The 17,020-nt window shown below is 38.9% G+C and overlaps 1 protein-coding gene across 1 annotated transcript in view; it reads left to right on the forward strand.

Moving 5' to 3' along the window:
- The window catches only part of PRMT8 (protein arginine methyltransferase 8), a 58,852-nt gene that overhangs the window by 37,392 nt on the left and 4,440 nt on the right, over positions 1 to 17,020 (forward strand). Inside the window, exons 5-9 of the mRNA XM_008634869.2 lie at positions 2,833 to 2,896; positions 6,015 to 6,157; positions 6,550 to 6,637; positions 10,187 to 10,302; positions 14,876 to 15,026. Of these exons, the coding sequence (XP_008633091.1) occupies positions 2,833 to 2,896; positions 6,015 to 6,157; positions 6,550 to 6,637; positions 10,187 to 10,302; positions 14,876 to 15,026 (562 nt within the window). The remainder of the gene's footprint in view (positions 1 to 2,832; positions 2,897 to 6,014; positions 6,158 to 6,549; positions 6,638 to 10,186; positions 10,303 to 14,875; positions 15,027 to 17,020) is intronic.

Genomic DNA, 17,020 nt, shown 5'->3' on the forward strand with positions numbered 1-17,020 from the left:
ATTTCCCTTGCCACAGCTCATGATTACTGACTTTTGTCTTTTCCCCGTGCATTTCAGAAAGGAGTTTGCTTTCCCTGCAAGCCCTTTTGGGATACTTTTATATAGCTTTTAGATTGAGGGGGATCTCTTCTACAGCCTGAACAGAACCAGCCCCCTCATTTTCTCTTCTTTCTTCACCTGCTCTGAGCCCTAACCCTTGTGGGAGGGTAACAATATGTCATGAAGTGATGTTCATCTAACCGGGGAGCTGTTGTAAGAAATGTAGAGATAGGATTGGCACATAGCTGTCAGTGCTTGGGAAGGGTCAGTGAAGGACACAAAAATACATAAAATATCCCTTGAAGCCTTGGTTCATCTGCTACATTTAGTCATACAAAATTCAGGACAATCCCTGCAGTAGAACTATCTGAATTCTATGGTATTTTCAGACAAACAAGACAGTGCAGGTAAGAAGGAGTTAAACAGACACAGAAGATGAAGGCTCATGTTAGCTGCTTTGTATAAAAGGTTGGTGATGAGGACACAGCCCAGGGGAAATCTGGGAATCTTGTGACTGAGGAAGAGACTGCAGTAAGAGAGGAGACATTTGCATCAGTAGATTGAAGCGGAAGTAAAATGAGAGCAGAGGTGAATATACACACACAGAACCAGATACAGTGGAAGCAACTCAAGGGTCCATGCTGGGATCATTACTGGTTAATATCTTCATTAAGGACAAGAGAGAGTGGGATTTGAGTTCACCCTCAGCAGGTTTGCAGATGACACGAAACTGCATTGTGCAGCTGGTATACTTGAGGGAAAATACGCCACACAGAGGAGTCCTGTCAGGCTTGAGGAGTGGGCCTGTGTGAACCTCATGATTCTCAACATGGCCAAGGAATCAGGGCAATCCTTTGAAGGTCCCTTCAAGCCCAAACCATTATATGATTCTGTGATTATAAACTCAGGTACAGGCTTATTTTATTGGAACATGCACTTTTCATAAAATCCAAATGCTTTGCAAAATAGGCCAGATTTGAGCAGATCACTGACTTGAAAGAAAACTGAGGAAAAAAACCTGACAACACCAATTTTTCCTCTGTTTCTTCACCTACAGAATTCAGGGTTGGGGTTTTTTTCTGAAATGAGTTGCTTTTTAAATTAAAATTCAGCCACACTATAGAGTCCAAGTCAAAATGCAGATGAACAGCTTTAGCCACCCTAAAGCAAGTTTATTTTCTGAAATATGTATTCCTTCATGAAACATTGAAGTGTTGGAGTTTTTTATTCTTTTGCTTCTTTGTGAAGGAAGCGGGTTTTTGGAACCTTGTCATCATTCATGAGAGAACTTTTTATTTCTTTGCACCTTTTTCTTTAGAAGGGTTGGAAAGCAACCTCCAAACACCTACATATGCATTCTTTATTTAAAAACCATCCAAAATGGGCAATGTAATTAAAAATGTCAGACAGATATGAATAAAGACAGGGAAAATGAGTAAAAGGGCAGTAACTAGAGATGGGGCACACAGTCTGTCCAGTTTACAGTAAGGGAGGAACCTGGATGGAGCAAAAGGATGGCCCTCACCTCAAGGTATTTCTTCCTTGAACTCTCTGGACTGGCACTCAGGCTTTCCTTCCCACCAGGCAGTTTTATTTTATGCTCAGGCCGCAGAGCCAGACATTTTGAGGAGTGGTTTACATGCACGGGCAAGCTAAGCAGAATTAATGCTTGTGTTCCCATGGGGACTGGGATTGATATTATGACTGCTATTACGTCTGTTTCATGGACAATATAAAAACAATAAAGGATTTTTGTGTCCTTGCACCCGCTGTCCTGCCATCTGTGAGTGCTATCACAGAGGTCAAGCACAATTTAACTTTTAGAGATTAAATGGGATTCACTGGATATATAAACCACTTCATTAGAGATAATATAGTTCTATTTGACATTCCCATAAGGGAATTAGAGAGACAAGGATTATGCAAAGTAGTATCGTCCGTTTAATGCCAAATTTGGAAGAGGTAAATTAGGAACTGATTCAGTGACTACAAGCAACTTAGGCCTTCATGATTTTCAAGGAGCACAAAACCCAGAGAGATCCATGGAATGTAGCTTTTCTCTAAAAGATAGTAAAGGTCATTGCGAACGTGCTTTTATGCTAGTACACAGATTTTACCGAGTTTAAGGGCAAATCTAAAACTAGGAGGTACTCTGTAATTATTTTCCTAGAAAAAGCACTGAATTGGTCAAAGAAAAATCCGTGCAGATCTGGATGTTCTTGTAAAGAGAAAATTTCAGTCATTTCTTATGTGTAAAATGCCTGCATTCTTTTGGAATAGCAGCTTTGCTAAAGATTATGGATTTTTCACATAGAAAACAATTGTTTCTTGGCATAGACCAGTACTGGCATATTTGAATTTTAATATTATTCACAAAGTTTGAACGTATTTTGTTTTAAAATACGTATGGAAATTTAGCGCCATCCTAATTCATTCCATTCAGCAGATTTTTGTGGGGGAGGAGGTAATATTCTAAAGTAGCAGGAATAAATTAAATAATATAATTAATAAATTACATACATTTTGTAGGTAGAACCTCTCTTTTTTTTTCACATTTCAACAGTTTTCAAAGCAGTCTTTCCTACAGGAGCCAGTTTAACTCAGACACAGACTGCAATTTAAATATTAAGATGTCATTAATTATTATCCTCCCCACAGGTTTGATTTACTCTTTATCAATGGTTATATGCTCTGTAGAGTCTTCACTGCCTTCAGTAGATGTTGTTTTTATTCACAGAGCTGAGATCTCTAACAGATAAATTCCTCTTTATCTCGTTTTTCTTTTTTTCCTAGATTGAATGCTCAAGTATATCTGACTACTCAGAAAAAATTATCAAGGCCAACCACTTGGACAACAGTAAGGCATATAAAATTTTGTTTTTCTTTCAGGAAAAAGAGAAGATAACAATTTTGCTTTTTCTGATTTATTTATGTTGTGTGTTTTATATGTAAGTGGTAGTTTTGCAGAGTTTACTTAGGTAATTACCAAATTAAACACCTCATTCTAGGCACTACAACAATTCCTCGCTGAAATTACTGTTATATCTACATTTATTTCTAGGCTCAGAGATTACAGAAGTTAATAGGACTTACCAATAGGCAGTTCGGTTTAGCAAAGCAGAAGGAAGACCCTATATTAGAACTGAACTTATCAAATTAATTCTGCCATTTGAATTCCACCTTCTCTCTTAAACAGAATAGATGTACAAACACCCATACTGCCATTCAAATTGAAATGATGTTTAAAGTAAAAATTTTTCACTAAGATTTCTGACTCCCAACTTTAAAAAAATACTTCAAAACCTTATCAAAATACACACTCACACAAATGAAAATGTTCAATTCATAAAATAAAAATATCATATAAAACTTCTTTTTTACTTGAAAAGAAAGCTGGTGAAATTTCCAAGGTTGTGGAAATTCTAAATAGAAAAAAACCAACCAACAAAAACCTAGAAGTAACCCCAAGCTACTGAAAACTCTTAGCACAAAATAACCCCCATCAAGTTCTATTTCATGCCTTCAGTCCTCCTCCAAATCACAGCACACAAGATATCTTTGTAACAACCTAAAAAATCAGTCTTTTTTTAACTGAGGCTGTGAGACAGCTCCTGTTTAAAAGTGCTTTTTTGTGAAGAGCTTGCCTTTGCTGCAGAGCAGGTCATGGCTGGGCTGCACCAAGTGCCCCCGCTTTTTGCTGGGTCTGCGCTGATGCTCTGCCCGCACATGCGCAGGAATGGATTTCTGTTCTGGTTCAGATCTGTTCTAATTTTTATTGCTGTCACTGGCAGTTTCTGACTAACCTCGAGCTCTCTGGGAGGAATATTTATTGCACATCACGGGTGTTCAAGTGTTGTGGTGTGAAACAGCAGTGACGTGGGATATTAGAGGCCAGCCAGTGAATGCAGCTCTTCGTTCAGGAAAAGAAGGAGGCAAAGGACTAGAAAATACTCTTCTCCACAGTAGGGATAAGGCACTAAAGCAGGGAGGTGTGACCTCCTTGGTTGTTCTGAACCTTGGATGCAGAGGCCATATGTTCCCAGAATGGTCTTTCATCCGCTAGAGACACAAATAGCACACCACAAATCAATTTGCATTTGGATTTCCAGCAACAGGAATTGTGTGTGAGGGGACCATTGTCAGAATAAATTAGAAGGTTCCAGTGTGCTCCAGAGGGTGCAGAAGGTATTTATCTCTGCTCCTTCCTCCTGTTTCTACAAGGAGCAAGTCATTGGGAAACCGTGGAGGAAGAAGCAGAGCCCCCTCCCTTTGGCAGGAGATTTGGCAGGACAGGTTCAGGCCACCCTGACTGCAGTTTGGTCTCCAAACTGCACACCTGGACCAACATTTACACTTTCACACTCTACACTGACCCACATTCACTTTTATTTCTATGCAGCCAGGTAGTGAGCCAAAGGATCTTGTTGCTCATGGAAAATTTTCTTTCCCCCTCCCACACCCCCCTCCCCCCGGCCGGCCCAAAAGTTGAAATGCAGAGTCAGCAAAAGGGGCTGAACCAAGAGAAAACCCACTGTTTCCAGAAGAGATACATACAATACATCTGGGGACAGCACAGTTTGTTCCCACATGATGCCTTATGAAGTAAAGGGAGGTGGAAGGAACCCGTGCTGCTGCTGCTGCTGCAGCTTACACTGTGACTGTTCTGGGTGTAAACAGGGGGCTTCAAAGTCTGCTGGTGTGTCACTCTGGCAGCTGTCAACAGTGCTAAAATTCACTCCAAAAGAATTGTGGCAGTGAAAGTTCTTGGGAGAAAAGAGAACTAAAGAGAGCTCATGGCTGGAGCTTATAGGCATGAAGAGCTTTCAGTAAAACAACAGATAAACTGTTGAATTACTAACTGTGAAAGAAAGGAGTTTAAATAGCAGCAAAGAGAGGAGAGCTGTGCTCTTTTCCAGTCAGGTTGCTCTTATCAGCTGATACTTTGTGGTACCCGTCTGAGTCAGAGTGTTCTCAATTTATTAGGGGGCCAGTCTGGATTAAAAATTTGCTACTCAAATGAAGTGGCCACATCTGGTTAGAGTAATACTAGTACTGCATGTATTTGGGAAAGACAAAACCTCCTTTTCCCTGGGCTGAGTTCTAAAAATCACTCAACCCACACTTCCACGCTCAGCCAGCTAACCTAGTTCTAGCTAAATTAAATGAAATTAAATTAAATTAAAATAAATTAACTTTTCCAAAACTGAATGTTGACCATTTCATCAGTAGAAGTTCCTATCATTAAAAATTGCCATTAATTAAGAGTAATAATTTTATCAATTGGTAATGGAAAGTAGAATATTCACCTTATTCCTAAATTTCAAGTGCCTCTGGTACCTTGTCAAGGAAGAATCCAGAACCATGAGACTTTATCCACTGCAACAAACAGTATAAACAGCAGAGAAAAACAAGCTGAAAATTATTTATCACAAGCTGAAAATATATTTGGAAATAAGAAATATTATTTTAAAAGTAGAAATGATTGGTGACTTCTGTAGTGGTCCTAAAACAAAAGTATTTGTTACAACTGAACTAAATATGGCCCACCATTTAAATATTCATGTGTAAACCTGCAGGGATGTTTAAAGGCTTCTAAGTGGATTCTTTGCCTTACTTGGTCAATGATCTAGAAATCTGCCAAATTCCAAAGAGCATTGTAAAATGAGATCATACAGATAACCAGGTAAGGCCTGTTTTTCTGTTGGTTTTAGACATGGTGGGTTTTTTTGTTTGGCCCTTGGATTTTGGGTTGGTTTTTTTTTCCTTTTATACTGATACTAAAAATTTTATTTATTATACTTACTCTGAATAGTTTTTTAAAAGTGTGAAATGCATTGAGTCACATGGAGTCACCCCTTATCGACAGGCATTCAAGAAGAGAATCATATTGAAAAGGTCAGCCTGACATTCACCAGAAAGGAACTTAGTCAGGTGTTTTATTATGTGAAACGTATTTCTTTGGATTCTCTTTTCAGTAATCACAATATTTAAAGGTAAAGTGGAAGAAGTTGAATTACCTGTGGATCAAGTAGACATCATCATCAGCGAGTGGATGGGTTACTGTCTGTTCTATGAGTCAATGTTAAACACAGTCATCTTCGCACGAGACAAGTGGCTGGTAGGTGCTCTGCATGTCGTGCTCCTTGCTGGGGCAATCATCATTTATTTTCTGACTACAAGCTTTCCCTTCCCTACTGTTGCCATAACAAGACACGGTTACATCTCCAAGTGCCATTTCTTAGGCTTTAACGAGGAGATAACAAAGGGAACCTCAGTGAAAGAGCTTTGCTTTTGATTAAGTGCTGGCTGGCGAAGTTTGCTAGACACTATCTAATGACATTGCCACAGGCTGCAAGAGTGGCTGAGGTTAAAGCTGGTGTGACAATCTGACAGAAAACAATAAAGGCATGCAAGGGGTGCTTGTCTGGTTTTTGTATGTGCAGTTCAAAATGTGATGTCTTTGTCAGGTGAATAGATTACGAGATCCATTTCCCCACAATTCATCAACAGAAACCTGGAGGGCTAATGTTTCCAGACCGAGCTGCTTTGTACGTGGTAGCAATTGAAGACAGACAGTACAAGGACTTCAAAATTCACTGTGAGTAAGCACCTGCCAGCAACCCTTTCCTATGGCTATTTCCCTAAAATATTTCATTCGTAGTAGCCTTCTGTAAGCTCTTTGCAGGCCAGAATTCCAATGTAAATGTGAACTCTGAGAAAATGTTGGTCTGCTGATAAATTCGGGAAATTTGCTGTAATTTCAAGTGCACAAAGGAAAGATGCATGTATAAATTCATTAAGACTTTGCCTTGAGTTATATTAATACCTCTAGATGTATTTAAAATGTGGATTATAGGAGATTCAATTTTGTTGTTGTTTTGATAAATATATAATCCATCGTAACAGCCACAAAAACCAGTAATATTCTTTTGCCATCCAGGTCCTTATTTTTAGTTTTAACACAACAAAAACATAAAAACAGTAAGATGCAAATAAATTGTAAATGTGAAGAAATAAACCAAGAAAAAAATTGTATCTCCATGATAAGCTTGTCAAGAAGAAAAAACCCCACAATATGTAAAGCTTTTTTTAACACATTTTGTGTGAGAATTTTCAAATTAAAAATAAGGATCAGAAATTTAAATTTTACTTACATGTTAAAAAAGGGTTCTAATTTTATTTTTTTTATACCTCATAGATGCATAAAATTGACTTTTCCTTTGCTTTTTAAATGTTGGGAGGGTTTCCTTGAAGTGTCATTGAATGACACTGCTGTTAGTGACATCTACAAGTGACCCAGTCCAGGCTCCTGCTCCAACCAAGTCAGACTTCACAGTTAAAGCAGGTCACCCACAGGGCCCTGCCCTGCAGTCAGGAGATGGGGATTCCACAGCTCCTCTGAGTGAAGCACCCTTAGGAGTAAACAAGTTTCTAAATATGTAGGCTGACTTCTCCTTGCTGAAACTTGCCTTCATTCCCTCCTCACCTGAAGAGAAGCTGACTTTTTCTTTGTTTCTGTGGCAGTGGACAGCAATTAGATCCCACCACAAGTCTTGCTGTCTCAGGCTAAGCAAAGCCAGTTTTGCTGGACACTCCTTATATCTTAGGATGGGGTTCACGTCCATCGCCACCAGATTGTACTGCTGGTTTGTGTTCAACTTGTCCCCACGTCACCCAAATTTGGATTGATTTGATCATAAGATCATAATACTTGTGATCAAACGAACAAGTTTTGCAATATTGCATTCTTCTTTTCCTTTCAACTTTTTTTGATTCTATATATTTTTCAGAGCTGGGCAGTTTCACTTAAAGGTATTTTCCATTAGGGAATAAAAAATCTCAAAATTCCTAAGGAGGTTTATTAACCAAAGATAAATGAGAAAGTTTGAGTTAAATTAGTGGGTTCAGACAACCTTTAAATAAAAATGCCTAACTCCTCATTCTTTGCCTCTCACCTCCTCCCAGAAAAGAAGGCTTGGTGTTTCTGTAATCAAATTCAGTGCTAATAAACAGAACTGCCAGTTGGTCAGAATTGCTATTTTGGGTCAAAAGTGAGCCCAGTGCAGTGGGGCAGTGACAAGAATTCTCTGTAGGTGCCAGGAAGGATTATATCTCCTCCTCAAGCACAGTCTAGATTTTTCTCCTCAGTTATGTGATGACCTTGACAGCTAAACTCATTACAAAATGTACAGATTCAAATGGATGTATGAGGCATCCATTCTGTAAAGGAATCAGGGTCGTTTTGTCCTAAGATCCTTTATGGGTTCTTTCACCTTGCTTTTGAACCCCTTCTTTTCTAGACCTTGAGTCTTTTTCTTTTCTCACAGACAATACTTCTGTTTTCAACTTATTTCTTTTTTAGTCATTTGAAAAAATGTTTCAGGTTGTTTTTTCCTCTTCTAAAATGTTGTTTACCTTGAAGACACTTTATTTTCTGATCTCACCTCTGATTTCCTTCCCCCCCTTACCTTATATACCTCTGTGTCTTCAGTTATTTCCACCTCACTACCCGTCTGTGCCACCATCTTGTCTCTCCTTTCCATTTATAAATGCTTGATGGTGTCTCCTTACATTTCAATTTTTCATCTTTTTCTGTCTTAAGGAGGAGAGAGTCTTGCCTTCATATGAGATGAGGGGCTGAGCATTTTAAAGGGCATTCGAGAACTGTTATATTGATTAAGAAATAATGCAATATGAGGTTTCTAAAAAAATCTAACTTCAGATTTTTCCAACTGAAGATTAATGCCACAGAGTACCGCTATAGTCAATTACTCTGATTTCCTGCAAAATGTAAAACATATAATTTTACTTTTTACCTCCTGTGACAGCTGTCTGCCTAATACAGATAAAGGCACATATTTCAAAGGTATCCCATGTAGGCTGAAGTACAGTAAATGATGGAGACCCCAGTAATAAATAAACAATTAATAAACTGTTTCTTCAGGGTTTTCTAGTTAGTCTTTTCTGAGTAATCACATAGAAACACATGACTTCTATAAATGTAATCTGAAGTTCGCACATGCTCATGATGCCTGAAACAAAAGTTTTGAACACCAGCTCCCCTGAAATGTTGAGAAACTCACAACCCAATAAAGAGATAACAAAGTGGTATCAAAGAATCATTCATGCCTATATTCTTTCCAGTTTAGAAATATGCAGATTTTTCTATCATATTAGTTCTTCAGTCATACTCCTCTGGAAACCCCAGTAGCTCAAATGCTATGCTCTGAAAAAAATGAGACATTTCAAATATGCTCGCAAATGTGTTTATGAGTGAACTTTGCTTTTTGTTCAAACCGTTTTTTAAAATGCTCCCAGTATTCAGTTTAGACTTTTAGATGAAGCAGTGAATGGACCTTGACTTACATCCTTCATAAGACTAAGATTTTACTTGTTTGAAGGTTCTTCTTTTCACTTTGTTAAGCAACCTTAAAAGCAAAGCCAGTGTACTTTTCCATTTCTCAATGTTTTCATTTTGTGCAAAAAATCCTCAGCATGATAAGAAGCATCTGTTGGAACAATCAGAAGAACTATTCAAATACAGAGGATTGGCATGACTTTTAAATCTTTTCAAAGTGAACCTTTTGCTTTTCTGTCATGATATACATGCAGATTAGAACCTGCAGTCCCAACTATTGAGACACACCTGCAGTTCTACTCCTGCCAGTAATTCACTTGCTGAAACTAAAACTACTTAAATAATCACAAGAGCATGTAAACTTCTGATTGAGTGGCAATCTGTGGGGAAAAAAAAAGAAAGTAAGTGTTAAGCAGCATGGATAGGAAAGGATAGCATCCCTAACAGCTATTCCCAAGACTCAGCCTGACATCAGATGATTTTGGGCAACACTCACAAGTGTCTAAAGCCACAAAAATCATTGAAAAATCTCATGTAACGGTTTTGGAGACACCCAAAAAAAAGGGTCAGTTGTTCAAAGATGTACACTGAGGGCTTGTTTTGCCACAACTGCATTGTCTGTAAAGTAGCAATGATGACATGGACAACTGGAACAGGGACCAAAGAGCTAAAGGGGGCATCTGAGAATTAGGGGATGGTAGAAATTCTTTCAAAAGAAAAATGCTTTGAGAAACAAAAAATATTTTCTATTCTTACTGCTAACCTTGACAAATCCATTTGGATTGACAGGGTGGGAGAATGTGTACGGCTTTGACATGACCTGTATTAGGGATGTTGCCATGAAGGAGCCCTTGGTGGACATAGTAGATCCAAAGCAAGTGGTGACCAACGCCTGCTTAATAAAGGTTTGGTGATTCCAAATATACCTAATTATTATTATTAACTCTAGGATTATTTTGGGACCTGCTGCTTATGTTTTGCTACTATCTTTGCATGCTTTGAACCAGCTGCAGAATGCTGTCATCACAGAAACATGTAACACTATGAAGGAAAATTGTGCAGTTTTGAATTAGCCAGCACTTGCACGTTGCACATGCTCAATACTGTCCCATGACCTGAGCATGAACATTGATACCTTGATTTCTTACGGAATTCCCAAAAGCAAGATGTTCCTTGTGTCTCTACTCGTCTGGTTACTGCAGGCTGTAACTGAAGACTCTTAAAAATTTTGCATGTGCAAATACTGGATGAAGAGAGATGTGGTGTACTTAGATATGAATTTGAATTGCCCTACCTTCTCATAAATAGAGGTTGGAAATTACTGATAGCATGCTGCTGAGGAGAAGGGGTAAATGATTCTGTTTGCAGTAAGAAAGTCTGAAGCATCAGTTCTGAATTGACGAGGAAATAACTAACACCAGAACATGTGATCAGAATTGGAACTCAATTTATTTGTCTAACTTCCTAATTCTTAGCCTTATGTAGAATGTTACTGTGCTCTCTCAGCCCCAACATCTGCACCCAAAGGTTAACTGGTACGCTGCTCTAGATGTAAGACAGAATGGTCACTAATCCCTGTTCACAAGATGATGTTAACAATGCAAGAACTACCTGCAGGAACACTTGAAAGCTCTAAAATTCCCTGCACGTGAAGGAATCCTCCTCATGTGGGATGACTCTCATGAGCAAGGCTGTCTGCATCAATAGCAGTGGTCGTACCAGGTCCATGAATCCAAGAGTACACTCACTTATCCCAAAGAGTCAATTCTAACTTTTCCCTTTCACTTTTTGCCAGTAACAAACACAGCATTAAGTATTCCCATATGCAAAAGGGAAAGCCATGCCTCCAGTCTGCAGAACCTTTACTGAAAGCAGCAAAAAGGAACAGAAGTAGAAACTCTACATGAGTACGTATGCATGCACAGTCCATCTGCACTGAGGGGAACACAAGATGGCTGTGCCCGAAAACACCCTCAACCAGAGCAGCTTAAAATTGCATTACACACAAAAGAAACAGCTATTTAGACTCTATGAAATATGTCCAGAGAGAAAGAGATCAGGGAGCAAAATGGGTTGGCTGCTCTGGAATAAAAAGCTGCACACCCGTAATTGAAGTGCAAATCTAATGCTTTATTTAGAAGGTCTTTGAAAGTAATTTGGTTTAAGATGACAGACAAAAATTTTCAAAGTGTGTCTATTCAGGTTTTATATTTAGTTTTGACATCTTTTGTCCATAAACTGAGTGGTGCTGTTCCATGTAGAGGTACCATGGGAGCAAAGCAGGTAATAAATACACAAGCACAAAGCACCCTCCATTCCAGAATCAGTCACTAATCTCAAAAACTGATCACTAAAGAAAGAGAAAATTGTCAATGAAAAGCATGAAGGAGGGAGGTTTATATTCAAGCTAGCAATATGGAAGCAGGAAAAACAGACTCTGCAGTTATATATTTTTTAATTTAGTTTGCTTTTTCACATGGTTTATTTATATAAAGTGCATTTCTTTCGTCCTGAAAATATTTGTGAATTCAGAGAATAATATTAGCCTAAGAAAACATTTGAGAATAAACAAAGCCATAATGTTTAATTATTTAAATGTTTTATTACAGCACTTTTGGATAGCACAGCTTGTTCATATTAGATTCACAGAGGGATTTTTAGGGTTGTATTTAACCCAAAGCCAGCTAATTTAGGGTGCCTACCAAATGAATCTGGGTTCTCTCTACATTAGTCAGTGGATGGACTAGTCACTAGACACATTCCTCAGAGACCAGTCAGAGTCTTGTGCTTCTGCAGTTATTTCAATTCCCAATTTAGACACTCTGAATTGTTCTACAAAATCAGCAAAATAAGACATCAACTGTGCATGCTGTGTAGCCATGACACTTATCTAAAATGCTGGAGACTGGAGTAAAATGCCCTCTTTTGTACTCCTCAGAAACTGGATGTAACCCAAGTCCTGGATGCTTTAAGGAACTTCAGGCACTAGGCCACAGGTGCAGTAGGGGTGGTGCATGCAGGGAATGCGGCATCCTCTCTCTTTTGAAAGCCATTCCCTTTTGCATGGTCTCTTAAATACATCTGAGGGGCACAGGAATTGTCCTGCCAAATAGGAGTCCTTGTTTAACTTCCAAACCAAATCAGCCAGGGAGAGTAGTGGGAACAAAGCGTCTTCAAACCACCAGAATCAATAACTGAACTCAGGAGAAGTGTACAGGTGTCCTACTGAGGGCCTACTGCTGTCAGTAACACTGCCAAAAAAAATGGAAAAGTTTGTTTCATACTTAGTAAAACAGTTGTGTTTTCTTCTCTGATCCAAAACCAAACAAATAAACAAGCAAACAAAAACAACCAAAACCAAAAAACAAAACAAAACAAAAAACCAAACAAAAACCAAAACCAAAAAAAAACCCCAAAGAAAACGTGAAAGAACTCCACCAAACCCAGCCATCCACTGAGATTTGAATGTTTAGCATATTTCCATGCTCACAAAATCCTAGCTGACTAACCTGACTGTCTGGAAAGGAGATCAGGAAAGAGGTCCCTTGGCACTCTAGAAGCAACCTTAACTCCAGTTTGTATCATTTGTCCCCTGTGCAGTTAGCTGTAATGAGTGTTGCCATTTTAATTAAGAATATATAGTAGCCAGAGTATAATTCAAAGAGATTGCCAAAACCAGACTTGGCCATTCTCAAAATTATATTAGTTAATAAAAAAGCCCCCACATTTGTCTCATACCTTGCATTGCAAAAAAGCTATGTTTCTGTCCTTAAAAAAAGGACTGCAGAAGTGACCAACAGTTTATCCAGGACATCTGTTCAGTATTTTTGAGGAGGTTCTACTGACTAACGAAAATATTTCCTAGTGCTTTTGATTTCCCTTTACCCTGCAGAGCCAACACAGCTCAGAGAGAGGGAGCTAGTTCCCTTTAATGTACCCCACCATTAGACTTGAGTCCCAATTTCCCCACGGTGAGATCACTCAAAAGACACCAAAAACTACAGAAGTCTGCAGTCACCCACCAGTCCAGTCTAGCTTGGCAAAGCAACTTTTGCAGGCTGCCATGGAATTCTGCCAGGAGACCTCAGAAGTTCTCATTCCTACTTTTTTCTTACCTTGTTTGGAGGGGGAAAAACCAAAAACATTTTAAGGTTATCACAGCTTTAAGAGACCAATTATATGCATAGGTCACTGATAAACACTAGTGCCTCAGGGTGTCATTGCAATGCAGTAGAATAATTTTCATGATGATTAAGTTGTTCTTGAGCAGTAATGTTAACGAGGCAGGCCAAAACTATGGCTTGCTTAAATCATCTCCCTGTAAGTTTTCTAAGTCTCAGAAACACAAATGGGGTCCATGCAAAGGCCTCAGTAACTGAAATATGGCTGCATCTTTCTATGTCTGTTTTTGCAGACTTACCTTAAATTATAGAAGGCAGTTTCTACAAGAGCCCTCTAATGTGCCCTAAAAGAGCCCTCTAATGGGCAGTCTAGACTCTGTTCTCCACTTCTGCAGTGCGAGTCTTAAGAAATGCTGGTAAGGTCAGAGACGTGATTCCTGACTTCAGCTGGTAGAGTAGAGAATATTTGGATTTCTGCCTACAAAAATTCTGTTTCCCTATAGGCATGAGCAATAGGGGTATGAGAATGAGCAGTGAAGGTACCAGAAAGTGCACAGGAAGCATTCCCCACAGAACAGTACTTCAGACTTACCATCCTCCCTATCATGACTACACGTTTTGGAAACAACCCAAAGAAAAGCAGTACCTTGCTGGGAGAATCAGATCCATGTGAAAAACACACTCCAAGCCTTGGACAGTGAGATTTAAATATTGATGGAAATAAGCAATCTTGAAGACTACATCATTGCTTCCAACTACTGCAATCAAGCCATAGTATGATTTACATGGTTTGCTTCTGTCTTGCTCAAGAGTAAGAACCCTGTGCTCACTGTTGGGACTGACATAGGACTAGAAAGCATCAAAAAGCAGGCCACTTTCATGCCTCAAATGTTTTGACTGCTTGACACAGTCAAATCACTTTCCTTTCCAGAGATGCACAAACAAATACGTTTGTTTTTATTAAAAATCCAACTCTGGCATCTGTCCTCATGCTGACAGTCCCTGATGATAAAAGGTTTTTGAACTGGGACCTGTATCTATCAACATCTATCATGCCTGTATTTGTCAAAGCACCTTTTTACCTTGATTTTCTCCAGCTTCTAGAGTCCCTCCCTGCCATTCCCAAGAACACTCACTCTTCAGTGAGTGTCCTCTCTGTCAGCTTAGTCAGATAACTGGATCATTTGCTCATGATTTGATAGATTAGAATGTACCTCTGATTTCTTACGGTGTTAAAAGGCTGTCAGTCATCTTTGTGTCTGATCATTAAATGAAATACTAAAGTACATCACTTAACACTTACCTGAGAGTCACAGACATCTGCGTCTAAATGTCTTTTTCTTTCTCCTCAAAACAGGAAGTAGACATTTATACAGTGAAGACTGAAGAATTGGAATTTACTTCTGCATTCTGCCTCCAAATTCAGCGTAATGATTACATTCATGCCTTGGTCACCTATTTTAATATTGAATTTACGAAGTGCCACAAGAAGATGGGATTTTCTACAGGTAATCTGTATTTCTTTTGATTTCCTTTCTGTTGCTATTAGTCTATCAGTGCTGCTGATTAGATGGTACAGGAAGGTTTAATGTACCACCACGTTTGAATTTCAGTGATAAAAACCATTGTAATTTTGGGGGAGGTAAGCAGGATGGGAAAAGGACAACTGCTTATAGGAATTCTGTGGAAACAGAGGCAGAGTTTCACAATGGCTATCAACCTTAGAGCTCAGCAGGAAAAAATATGTTCCCCACCAGTTTTAGCAAAATCCTGAGTCAAATTTCTCAGATCAGACAGGGAATTATCGGCTCAGTGAGAGATAGCAGCTCTGCATCCTAGTTTTCCCCAAATCCAAAACTCAACAAAGCTCTGGCTTGCCCCAGAGTCTAGAAAAAAACTACCATTTTTTCCAAGCTATAAAAATACCCGTAGTGATTATGTGAATCGTCTCTAACAACCCAGCTGGGAAACTCTAACTTGCCTTGGTGACCAAATATTTAAAGGAATAACTCCATTCCCTTAAGGCATTGTTTACAAGACTGAATAAACCAGAGAGTGTTGCAATTGCCTGTCCTGACTGCCAACTTGTACAGCCTCCTGTCTCAACAGGAGCAGTCAGTCCACGAGGATTGCAAAGCTTGCAGTTGTAGCAGACAGGTATTACCAAATACCCATCTTCCAAGAAATTTTAAAATATCCATTATCAGTATATGCCTTTTCAGGTGCAGTCTTTGCTTCAGTACATACAGGTGAGACAGCCAGTCATGCCTGTCAATTTTTTTTTGCATTTGCTTCATTACAGGTACCTAAAGATAATAACAGAAAATGGCCCTGCATGCACAGCAAAGAAATTGGCTGATTTTCTAGTGGATTGGAGAGTTCGGCACACTTTTGGTGTTCCTTACTCTCCCACCAGTCAAGCCATTGTTGAAAGAACACATCACTCTTTAAAACATTTTCTAGATCAGCAAAAGGGAGGGTTAGCACAGGCAACACCGCAGATGAGGTTAAGTAAAGCTCTGTATGTCTTTAATTTTTTAAACAGCTCTTTTGCAGAGCCTGATCCACCAATCTTCAGACATTTCTCTAACAGTACAAGAGCAAAGTTAAAAGAAAATCCTCCAGTGTTAATTAGAATCCCAGAAACCTCATCCTGTAAAAACCCCATCCTGTAGACAGCCTGCATGTAGACAGGAGGTTGAAGGAAGAGTTTCTCTGCCTCTGTTTAATTTATCATGGTAAGGTAGGGCCAGAAGAAATTACTCCATAAAAAGGTCGTTTGGCCATCTGCTGCTGAAGGTCACCACTGTCTAGAAGACTGGTGTAGATTCTCACCTGGTGTCTGTTGGCAAAGCTCTAGTGAATTCAGTAAAATAACCAGTTTGTAGGACATGACAAAGTGCCACTTCATTGATGTGTTATTTCTTAAATGATGAATAAGTGTGTAATTTGGGGTGGACTTGGAGACTTGGGCCTGTATTACACTCACCCCTACCCTGTTCATGGGGCACAAGTTTCCAGTTATGTCAGGCTTTTCTAGGGAAAATGGCTTTGCACAGGGGCATGTGCACATGTACGTGGGTGTGTACAAGGCAGCAGTTATGATTGAGAATATAAATTCAATTTCATTTTGGTCTAACATGTTTTCAGTTAGAAATTTTATGCAGCCATGTCCAAATAGCAAACAGTCTGGATCTGAACTCCTTCAAGAAGATATCTCATTAAACAATTGAAATTAACAGTCATTAAAACTGTCTGGACACATAGACAGAAATTAGCTGGTACAATCCTTTTCCTTTCAAAGATACCAGTTTGCCAGCACAGTTTATGAAAAAAAGTTGGTTTATATCGGTCTTCTGATTCTAGAATTTTAGAAAACAGTTAAAAATTCCTGTCCTGCCAGTTTTTTTAAAAAGCATCAGTATTTGTCCAGTCACAACGAATTTTCAAGGCTAAATATTTTTTTTAAATGTTGACATTGAAATGAAATAAGATCATTATT

This window comes from Corvus brachyrhynchos, unplaced genomic scaffold, assembly GCF_000691975.1.
Source record: "Corvus brachyrhynchos isolate BGI_N302 unplaced genomic scaffold, ASM69197v1 scaffold44, whole genome shotgun sequence".
Classification (NCBI taxonomy): Eukaryota; Metazoa; Chordata; class Aves; order Passeriformes; family Corvidae; genus Corvus; species Corvus brachyrhynchos.